We start from the raw sequence: 11,525 nt of genomic DNA, 5'->3' as shown, positions 1-11,525 counted from the left end.
AAGGCGGGGTATAAATTATTATTATTATTATTATTATTATTATTATTATTATTATTATTATTATTATTATTATTTCCCACCCTTGCTCTAGATGGAATCACAAGCCATTCTGTAACAGAGAACTTAGCAGGGTCAGATAGGAGGGAAATAAATGAAGAGGGAAAAGGAAGATGGACTATTCCCCTGCCTTTTGGGAAGTGCCATCTGCGTCTTGAAATATTAGTGCCACGAGGGACCTCCGGTCAATAAACAAGCAATTAAAATCAATAAGCACCACAATTAAAAGTGCCAGGAAACAGATAGCCCTAATACAAATGTTCCGCCCTGCCAACATTTATTATTCCTAACAATTTCCATAGCACTTTTCCAGCATTTGAAGGGCTCTGTCGTTCTTTTCCCATGTTATATTGTTGTTGCAATATGTTTCTAACTCTTGCTGAAGTTAGAAAACAGGATTTGCAGGTTGGAGCTGGCTTTTTAGGCCACAGTTGAAGCATCAGAAGCCAAGAACAGAGCACAAGCCAAAAGTCAGGGAGAGCCAGTAAAAACCAGGGATGTAATCCACTGCAAATTTTCTTCTTAAATGAAGTAATAAATAATTTCAACTATTTTTTTTCTCCCTGCATGAAAGACTTGCAAAAACTGCACAGTTTTCAGACTATTTGCCTTTTGGGGCTTATTCTGCACAAAATAAGGATGTTTTGCAAATGAAGCAGCCTTTTCTGTGAAGGTAGCAGAAATGAATATTTTTGCACAGAAATTAATATTACTGCCCAGAAACTGCACATGTAAATTCTGTGTAGATTAAGTCCCGAGGTGAAAAGATTCTCAAACGTCCAAGATTCTTCTAATCAGAATTTCGATACACTGCAGAAGCTAAAACAATGAGTCCTGGAGGGCATGAGAGAGGAGCCATAGAGTAGTTCTATCTGTGGAATCCTTTATGCTCCATGATCTCAACCATTGCTTCCATCCGTACTTTGGGTTGTTATAGTGCAAGCTTATTACATGCCTATACTGTATAGGATCAAGTCCTACCAAATTCCTTACTCTGAACAAGTGGCTATAGAATGACAGCCTTGATCTCTGGGGAGGATCACACCTTAGGGTTTGATAAACAGCATGGCATACTCTTACCTGTTGGTTCGCACGACTTCTGGTCTTCCTGCAGTCTGTAGCCAGAGGCACAGGAGCAGATGGCTCTCCCTGTTGGTCCATTCTGACAGATCTGCTTGCAGCCTCCATTGTTTGCTGAGCAAGAAACATCTGGTGGGGAGCAAGAATGACATTTTAGTACAAGCAAAACTTTCTAAAACACAAAGATGAGGCTGCAGTGCAAGGGGATGGGACAAAGAAGAAGGCTTGACATGCACCAAGTTCTTAGGCTACGGATAAGTCCCAGAATCTCACAGACAGTAGTAGTAGTAGTAATAATAATAATAATAGCTACTTCCAACCAGTTTTGTAGAGCACTTGCCTTCTGCTACCAGACAGATGAGCTTTAGGGTACTTGTCAGAAACACAGCAAAGTGTTTAAAGATGTCCAGTGTCATAGAAAGGATTAATTTGTATTTAATAGACTAAGTGTCACTTTTGCACAGCAGTTCAAGGTTGGGAACAGAATGGGGATCTAAACTTTTACAGTTTGTTGCAAGGGAATGCTGGAACCCACAAGCTAAAAGACTGGAATGCTCTCCCTCTGCTTTAGAGCTTTTGCTGCATCATTTATCGCCAATGAAGCTTGTCTTATAGCAGTGATATATAGCAGTACCAAATGGATTTTCAGAGAGCCTGAAAATTCAGCCAGTTCCAGCTCATAGCACCGGTGAAACTGGTGACTTCTAGGATTTGTAGTTCATAACAGAACTCTGGCTGAATTTAGGCTCATTTGTCCAATTCTACTAAATATCCGAGAGCCATCTTGATGTAAATGGTTTGCGTGTTGGACAATGACTCTGGACTACAGTTTATAACTCAGCCATGGAAACCCACTGGGTGACTTTGAGCAAGTCACATTCTCTCAGCCTCAGAGGAAGGTGAAGGCAATCTGAATAAATCTTGCCAAGAAAACCCCATGATAGGTTCATCTTACAGTCACTATAAGCTTAACCTGAAGGCACACAACAATAAACTAAATACTCACTTGATGCATGCTACTGAGCAATGAAGCATCCACTGCACTGTCACATACCTCTCTCACAGTTCTTTCCTTCATAGCCAGCTGGGCAGGAGCAATTATAGTAACTGATTTTGCCATGGCACTGCCCCCCATTCATGCAAGGATGTCCTACGCATGGATTTCCATCTGGACCTTGGAAATAAAGATTGGATCCTAATTGGAACCAGGAAGAAGCAGCTCAACAGGTGCCTGGTTTCAAATACCATGATACCACCTTGATCAGATCTGTTTTTGTCTGATTTCAGGAGCGAAGCAGGGACAGACGTGGCTAATAGTTGGATGGGAGACCTCCAGGGAATCCCAGGGATTTAGCGGTAGGAAAGAATCCTGGTTGAAACCCAGGAGAGATATGGGTGCCACTCATAGGCAACAATACAGGGCTGGATGAACCAAGGGCTTGCCTATTATTACTATTACTGTCATCGTCTTCATCCTCAGCTTCAGCATCCTCCCACCTTTCCCTGAAAATTGGATCTCAAGGCAGCTTGCAATTTTAAAACAATAACAATGCAGCTAAAACATATAAATAGGTGAACATTAAAATGGAATTAAATTATTGGCTGTATTAAGATCTGCTAAAAATGACACTCCAAAAGATGAAAAGCAAGGGAGTTTAACAGGGAAATTGGAAGTATAATCCAATGGTAATCCGGATGCAATCATGGGGTTTAATGTTATTGCGTTACATGCAATTTTGGGCAATGGGAAGTCAGTCCAAACGCAATCCTGGGGTTTCACGTTATAGCATGATAGACTACCACATGCAATTTCGGACAATGGCAAGCTATTTTCGGGCAATGGGAAGTCAGTTCGAACGCAATTCAAATTCACATAAATTCGCTAAACTAGTGAATTCATGTGAATATGTTCTGGCCCCACTTTCTTTTCATCTGAAATTAAGATAAATTCCTCCCGTGCTTTTTTAAATACAAAAATGGGATTTTTGCAGAAAAACACTGTCTAGATAGCTACATTTTTGGTGTAAAATTGCCAAAAAAATTTAAATTTTAATTTCCCCCCCCCCTCTCTTTTTTTTAAAGGTTGCTTCTCGTCAATGTATAAAAGGAAAACATGTTTGCAAGAAATTTAGAACCATGGTGTGAATTTAGATTTTCTTATAAGGCATTTTCCTTTTGGTAGAACACTGCAAGTTTCATCCATAAGATGTTGCTGAAATATATAGTAATAAGATTATGCGGTAAGTAGGTTAAATCATAAATGAGGAACTGAATTAACTACAAGATTATAAAATGAGGATCCTAGGAAGGTTTATGTTAGTTGGCTCTATGTGTTGAATACTGTCTTTTAGGGGTGGTGAGTGTATACCAGGGTGGTGGGTTAATGTCACTTTGTCTATTGTATATACGTGCTTTTTAATACAATAAACTTTATTTAAAAAATTGCACCAGGTTGTTGTTGGGTTTTTTTGCATTTCAGACAGACCGCTTGCGTGTACGTGTGCGACGTTTCTATTTGTGGTACCAAAACTTTGGCCAGCAAAGAGACCAAAGTACATTTGATGTACTTTTTCATGATGTTGCAATGCCCTTCCTGGGAGTTCTTCTTTGCATTTTGCATGAGTGATGAGATACGCTTGAAATCTGATTTCGAAAGAAAACAAAGCACGTACCGTGGTATTTCTTCCAAAATTTGACCTAAAAGGGAAAATGGTAAAATAGCAAAATTAAAGTCAAATCGTAGAATTAAATTCAGATGAAGAGCCAGCATGGTGTAATGGTTTGAGGATTGGACTATAACTCTGGAGACTAGGGTACAAATCCTGGCTCAGCCATGTAAACCCATTGGGTGACCCTAAGCAAGTCACACTCTCTCAGCCTCAGAGGATGACAATGGCAAAAACCCCTCTGAACAAAACTTACCAAGAAAATCCCATGATAAGTTCGTCTTAAAGTTGCCATAAGTTAGAACAGACTTGAAAGCACACAACAACAAACAACAAAAAATGAAATTCAAATGTACAGGCAAGTGCAGAAGTGATTAATATATAAAGAGTGTTCATGTTATATGCACTTACTGCAAGGGCAGCTGGCAGCTACAAGTTCAGTAAGGTGGTGAACCTGCTCTGGGTTTTAGTCCACATTTTAAAGGAGGCACTGAGATTATTTGAGGCTAAAGCTGATCATCTTGGATAGACTAAATCCTGGAGCAGACATATAGCTTCATTGACATAGAAGCCACCAGCCAGCACTGATATTGCTTTCTAGGCACAGCATTCATTTGTGGGGAGGAATTCAGTGCCTTTGTACTATTTTCTATTATGTACAGTCCAGTCCTAAACATATTTTTTCAGGAATAATGATAATGCACTCAACAGAAAGCCCTCATAATGTCTTTCTATGTGTGTTTGTGTGTGCCTAGTCAATCATCGATCAATCAGTCAATCAATCAATCAATCAATGTTTATTGTCCATTGCTGTAAGCCGGTGTTGTTTGTCAAAGGACCCACTTTCCATTTTGTATTTAAAAACAGACAAAGAAAAGGATTCCAGTTCTCACTGATGCTGCAAAGGTTTCAGCCCTTATGCACATTAAAAACATTAGAAAGCTAAGGCAATCACGCATATGGAAACAGCAAAAGCCAAAGACACTACTGAGCAAGGTTTCCAGGAGCTTGAATATCTAGAGCAGTCCAGGTCAATTGAAATGAAAAATGATGCCAAACTACTCTTTTTTAATAATAATAATAATAATAATAATAATAATAATGCATAATACATTATGCAGGATGAGAACACGCATCTACATTTGCTTGGTGTCTAAAGCTCAAAGAATGAAGCTTTCCTGGTTTCAGATTTTGGATTACCTAGTTTTGCAAGTGCTCTAGGAATAAGTATCAAGATGTTTACTAGCATTTATTTAAGGACAGAACACTAATAACATTTGGGAAAGTATACATTGCCCAAATCCAATTGGCTCAACTGTTGGACATGCTACATCCCATTGATTCGATAGGTCTACTTTAGTTGGGACAAGCAACTATGTAGGTTTTAGGCAACACAGCTCTTTCTCTGTTGACTCAGAAAAGCACCCAATGACAACGCTTTGAGAAATCTCCCGCTACAATAATCACCGTTTTCTGGTCGTCTTCAAAAACTTCCCTTGCTTCTTCAAAATCACATATTTCTTCCATGCATTCGCGTTCCAGATTTCCTTCAAGTACCTCTTCCAGAAATCCAGTATTGTGCCTCCTATATCTCTGCAAAACATCGCTTGCTGCCTCCTGGTTAATAAAAACTGCCACATGAAAAGAAAGAAGAGAACACCCAGAAGAATATCATTGTTCTATGCAGAAACAAAAGCAAAAGGGATAACATTTAGACATTAAACCCAAGTCAGATCTATTTTGTGCCTCTGACATAATTACTAATCCACACCATCCCAAAAAGGTTGGAAGCAGATGCCAGCTTTTAACTGCTCAAAACATAAAATATCCATTTGATACAGATAAAACAGCAAGGTGCTTCAGTGGGAACTCCCTGCAAATGTCCCAAGTTGTAAGTTTAAGTACCCTGTTGGGTTTATAAACAATAACAATAAAACAATATTGTTAAAATTATTAAAACGGACAAGACAGGGTAGTCAACTCCCAGAATGCCCCAACCACTGTAGATGGAAAATCCATTTATTAGTGACAGGAGGTAGAAGTGTGGTGATGCATAGTATTCCTTCAACAGCTCTATTTTCTTTGCAAGCTCCTAGCAGCCAGAGATTTTAGATCCTTCGTAAATGATTGATCCCTCATCAGACAGCAGAACCAAGCTATTTTATGGACTCAAAGGAAACACAAATTTCTTGTTAACTTAAAATGAACCAACCTGCACATTTAGTATGGAGAACAGATCCCAGGAGACACACAGTAAGCAAGAAGATGTTTGACATTTTCGGGAAACCGTGCATCTCCTTTGCCGACGAACTGCGAAATGTGAGCCTGTGGCTCAATCATTCCAAAGTGCAGGTACATATTTGTTTTGTTTTGGGTTAAGCTCTGAGGTCATATTTCCACTGAGCTGCCTTACCTACCTTACAGGGTTGTTGAGTCTGCATCTGTGTTTCCCTGTATAACAATATACCAGGATCCCTGGCTTCTGCACACTTCCTAGGAGAGTTCAGAAACGTCAAGCAGGTATGTTAATTCACATTGATAAACCAAGTCTAGCGTTTTGAATCTTCACCAGGAGTGGGCCTTTTGTAAGGCTAACAGCGTTTAACTGCCAGTTTATGACAAAGACATTTCAATACAAAGCATATAGACAATTCACAAGGATATATAGTGGCTGGAAAATTACATTATTTTCTTTCCCCACTGGATATTGTGAGGAGTTTGGTTATATATAAAGGAATATTGAGCAGGAAACATGGCAACATCCCTGAAAACTATAATATTTCAGTGCCTTTACTCTGTGAGATCTAATTCCTGTCTCATTGGTCATACCTTTCATGGAATGTATCCACACTGCACATTAATACCAGTTTAATACCAGTTTAACTGCTGGGGCTTCATCCTATGGAATCTTGGCATTTGTAGTAATGGAGAGAATTCAAACCAAGCTACAAATGCCAAGACTCCATAGGATGGCATCATGGCAGTTCAGAGCATAATACTTGTTTTGTATGGATACAGTTTGACCCACTTGTGAAAAGAGAATGAAACGAGAGCGAACACTCTTGCAATCATCTTCACACAAGGCCTCCACCATAAGCCAGGATGAGCCATGAATCCTTGCTTTTTCATCTGTGTGAATATATATTTTATGTGATCTGCTCTGAGATACGTTTGGAGATGCTGGTTAAAAATGCACACAAGAAGAAGAAGCGGTGCCCCTCATTACGTCCTCTACAAAAAAAGAAATACCCCAATTTTTTGTCTCCAAATGCCCTCTAAATGCTGCTGGTATGGGCTCCCATGTCAGACAGGCTTTTGCTGAGGAGCTAAACTAAGATCCTTATCGCATGAGATAAAGCGACTTTTTCCATGCCTCTCCGCATGTCATTGTACTGTTTCTGTTCTCCTTCCTTACAGAGACGATCATAAAAGTGTACCTTTTGCCAAGTGGATTTTTCCAGCACAACAAAAGGCATGCTTTTATGACCATCTCCTTTGGGAAAGAGCATGGAAGTGCTACAACGGCATGTGGAGAGGCACAGAGAAAGCCGCTTGTCTCTTGCTCCATTTTGGCTTTCTTTTCTCATGTGATAAGGCTCTCAGTGTACCAAACAGCTAGAAAGCAGCATTGGAGAACTGGAGGCTGATAGACATCTACCAAGGAATCTTTAGCTGTGGCTTCATGCACAGGCATGGGATTGAGTTAGATGGGCTTTGTAGTCCTTTTAAGCTCTACAGCTTTATGATAAAAGCATTAGCCTCAATCCGACTTTCCAAGTAAACGTTGCAACAATGGGAGCAACCACATTAATTTTGTTTTTCCCCCGCTGCTTGTTGCTGTCTCTCCTAATGCAAAACAGATTAACGTATTTTCTTTCTTTCCCAAACTCAGCCCTCAGTTCTGAGATTTACATTTCCAATGAAGAAGGAAAGTGTTATTGCCACAATAGATCACACAGCCTAGCCCTCCTGACCCAGCTTAACTTGCATTTGTTGTTAAAAGAGGGGGAGAGTGCTAATTAAATATCCAGCTTGCATCCCACGAAGCAGTGGCTGAGATGCTACATCCAGGTTGTGTAGCATGTTATCTTCATGGCCAGAGTCCAGCATTAATTGTGCCACACAATGCTTGCGTTGAATTTTAATCTTGTGCAACTGAATGCACACTCAAGTGTGCCACCGATTGCATGATGAAATGAAGTTCCATGCACAGCACATCCCATGCACATCTGCATGCATAATGGCACCGCATGCACAACTTTGCTTACTCAGCCTTGTGCAGCATTTGAGAATTTTGGATTAGACAAAAATGCCCACAGGGGAACTTGTACTTGGAGATGTCTCACCTGGCCATGATAACACATACTATGCTTACATCCCATTTGTATTATTGTAATGCCCTTTCCATGGCACTGCCTTTGAAAAGTGGTCAGAAATTTCAGTTGGCTCAAAGAACTGCAGCCAGAATGTTAAACTGGGGATGGCTAATGGAGGACTGTTTTCAGGAGGTAAATGTCAAAAAGCGAAGCAATGCCTGCCTGGTTCTGCAGAAACAAAAATAAATCTGGAAAGATTGTGTGTGTGTGTGTGTGTTGGAAAACTCAAAACCCTTTGAAATTTTTCAGTTCAAAGGCAGCTCCCCTGGTTGACGGATGCCAAAACGGCTGCAAGAGTCCCAATGATACGGGTAAATATGATGATTAATTCATCACAACTGGCGCATTCTGCCAGAGAGAGCTAATAATGTTCTATGCGATCCTTTTAAAAACAAAAACAAATGTATCCTAAGATTTTGTTTTCATCTACTGGCAATTGTCTCTTCTGGAAAGAGAGCCAGGCATACAGATGGCATCTGTACTAGTGGGAAACTACATTTAGAACCCACAGTCCTTTTTTTTTTTTTTCGGACCCTTGGGCAGCCTTGAGAGTATTCAATGAATACATGGTGGATGGAGCATGCTAGCATGAGGATGCTCAATCCATGCACCTTTGTGGAAGGCATGGAGGTCTAACATCTTTGAATCAGGGTGAGCAGATGTCTCCTTTTCCAGGACATGTCCTTCATTTCAATCTTCTGTCCAAGACGAATTCCAAAATGTCATCCAGATACAGCATGACCAAGAAGCCCATTGAATAACACCACATTTGTTGTTCCCCTTCAAGAAATTGGTCTACTTGGCAGCCTGTCGCTGCAAAAAGGAGGAAAGGGTGAATCCTTCTAAAGTTCTTTTTTTCCTAGGAACAGCCAAAAACTGTTTACAGTCCTCCCTCTGTTTTTGTGGTTTTGGAAACCACATCCCTCACTTATGCATGAGGGATGAATGGAGGGAGAATGAATGGGGCGCACGCTGGCAACATGTGCCTCTGTGCCTATATTCAAGCCAATGGAGCTTGAATATAGGCGAAATTCCATTTTTGCGAGGGGGTCCAGAACAGATTCCCTGTGAAAAAGGAGGGGTGACTGTATTTATTTCTTGGAGCAGAAACAGACAGCAAACGTGTTGGACAATAGGATGCTTGAGGACACCGTGCAAATGTCGAAAGAGTTTTCCCCCTCCCTTAATTTCAGCACAATGGACAGATAAAGGAATAATGTGAATGTAGATTCAGTCATGGAGAATGCTGGCATGGAAGAGAATAGTTCTCTGAAGATGCCAGCCACAGATGCTGGCAAAATGTCAGGAATCAAGTCTTCTAGAACATGGCCACATAGCTCGAAAAAACCCACCAAAAACTTTGCACCTTGTTTGGAAACTAATGTATATGTATTAGTGTGTGCAGTTTAGTTTAATGCATTGTATTTTTATATTGAAAGTGTTTCATTTGTTTATAAGGAGGGATTGAAACTCTCAGAATCTCTGACTGGTTTATGCTGTCTGGAGGATTATGGGAAGTGTAGTCCAAATAAAAGATAACTTTGCCAGGCTTTGGTTCCCTCTTCTCCATATTTTCATTTGGGAATTCTTGGCCATTTCCAAGTGACACAGTCGAAGAAAGTCATAGATGAAAAGGAATATGTCCAGAGCAGATTTTGAGTCTTTGATTTGCCTTTTCTAGCACAAGCATACCCTCGGATTTGATCCAGATGGCTTATGACTCCATCTATTTTGGCAGCTGTTATAAAAAGAAGTTACCTCTGTGCCCTCTGGTGGTGAATGTAAAGGAAATTAGAAATATGGCCATAATAATCACCCGTACAATTTCAGATTGCCTGGCAGGAAATCTTCCCTTCTCTTCTCTTCACTCCCATCACAGTGAGGTGACCTACTTTTGCATATTTAAATCTTAAAAGGGAAAATTAATTGCATGGTTCTCTGCAAATATATATATATATATATATATATATGAAAGTGACTATGCTGTGAAGTGCAAACTATGAAGCCATTTCTACCTGTCGCCTTATTCCTGTCTCCCCTTGACATGGTCTCACCTTTGCAGTTTGCCTCTGATCCACAATTTGACTGGAAGGAAAGAAGGCCAAGAGGGCAGTTTCTAGGAAAAAGAAGAGGAAGAGATTCTTCTAATGCGAAGCTGGACATATTGGCTGCAATCCTGCATGGATTGGCATAATGTAGTAAGTACACATGCTGACCTATGTAAGGCCATATCCCACACCTCAGACTTAACTACACTTAGAATAAGTTGTTGCTTTACACAGAAAACAACATTTTTGTGCAGGAAATAGAAAAAACTACTGCTTGCATGGAAAATATGCTTTTCTATGCAAATGTTAATTTTGCACATTAAAAAAAATGAGTCTAGCACACCATTTACCTTTGTCTGGGATAAAGAAACAGAATCCAAGTGTGAAATGGGAATATGAGTTTTTCACCTGGATGTGTGTGCTCTAATTTTCAGTCAGAACCTACCAATAAGTGCAAGCGGCAAGCAACAAATTTGGGGGAATGTGCGATCATGGTATTCAGTTCTATTAACCTCTTTTCTTCTTCTCTTCTTGCTTGGCATCTGCCTCTGGTGTCTTACTGTAAAATTCAGAAGAATTCATTTGAAATGTTCCAGGCTTGAAGAAGCGCACAAGCTGTACCAAAAAGAGACCCTTTTGAATTTGGCTTTGTTGGTTCCAGGTAAATGAAAAGAAAAGGAAAAAACATATCAAATAGAGGCTCAGTTCTCCAGGTCTTGGTTGTGTATTCTGGTAAAAAGCTAATAAGATGACAAATGCAACTGTAATAGATCTCCCACTACTGCAAATTGAAATTCTTCAGTCTCCTGCCTGTCCTGGAGATTTCATGGTTTGACTGTAAATTGAATGACAGTAACATTTCCAAGAAGGAGATGACACTCCTCCTCCAAAGTCAAAAAAGTCCAACACTCAGACCACTACATCATACTAGCTCTAAAAACCGAATAGCCATGATATAACTTTTGTTCTTGAGACATAGCCTTTACAGTTATGCCGGTTCAAAGGAGATAGAAAAAGACTATTTGTTAAACCAGTAGAGTGACTTTGTTCCTATATTACTGAGTTTGTGATCAGCTAGGGTGCAGCTGCACTGTAGGAATAATGCAGTTTGACACCACTTTAAGTGCTGTAGCTGGGGTTTGTAGTTTTACAAGGTCTGTTGTCTTCTCCACCAAAGCATGCTAGCGCCTCACCAAACTACAAATCCCTGGATTTTGTAGAATGCAGCCATGTCAGTTAAGTGTATTTTATGCCTATCGTACACCGCTTCCATCCTGATGGAGGGACAGGACATAAAT

At 40.1% G+C, this 11,525-nt stretch overlaps 1 protein-coding gene and 1 long non-coding RNA gene across 4 annotated transcripts in view; one reads left to right on the top strand and one right to left on the bottom strand.

Moving 5' to 3' along the window:
* The window catches only part of LOC121936945 (coagulation factor IX-like), an 8,998-nt gene extending 2,849 nt beyond the window's left edge, over positions 1 to 6,149 (bottom strand). Inside the window, exons 1-5 of one of the 2 annotated variants that reach the window (XM_042479669.1) lie at positions 6,016 to 6,149; positions 5,271 to 5,434; positions 3,810 to 3,834; positions 2,192 to 2,311; positions 1,138 to 1,266 (exon numbers count right to left, since the gene is read on the bottom strand). In XM_042479669.1, the coding sequence (XP_042335603.1) occupies positions 1,138 to 1,266; positions 2,192 to 2,311; positions 3,810 to 3,834; positions 5,271 to 5,434; positions 6,016 to 6,097 (520 nt within the window). In that variant the 5' untranslated portion in view covers positions 6,098 to 6,149. The remainder of the gene's footprint in view (positions 1 to 1,137; positions 1,267 to 2,191; positions 2,312 to 3,809; positions 3,835 to 5,270; positions 5,435 to 6,015) is intronic. The other variant, XM_042479670.1, reaches the window with a different exon arrangement.
* Positions 6,150 to 6,209: 60 nt separating this feature from the next.
* LOC121936946 overlaps positions 6,210 to 11,525 on the top strand; it is a 6,306-nt gene continuing 990 nt past the window's right edge. Inside the window, exons 1-4 of one of the 2 annotated variants that reach the window (XR_006105055.1) lie at positions 6,238 to 6,323; positions 9,861 to 10,062; positions 10,242 to 10,377; positions 10,800 to 10,888. This is a non-coding gene — a long non-coding RNA (uncharacterized LOC121936946). Of the gene's footprint in view, positions 6,324 to 9,860; positions 10,063 to 10,241; positions 10,378 to 10,799; positions 10,998 to 11,525 lie in introns of those variants that run through there. The other variant, XR_006105056.1, reaches the window with a different exon arrangement.

Source organism: Sceloporus undulatus, chromosome 7, assembly GCF_019175285.1.
Source record: "Sceloporus undulatus isolate JIND9_A2432 ecotype Alabama chromosome 7, SceUnd_v1.1, whole genome shotgun sequence".
NCBI lineage: Eukaryota > Metazoa > Chordata > Lepidosauria > Squamata > Phrynosomatidae > Sceloporus > Sceloporus undulatus.
This window is presented reverse-complemented; position numbering and strand designations above follow the sequence as displayed.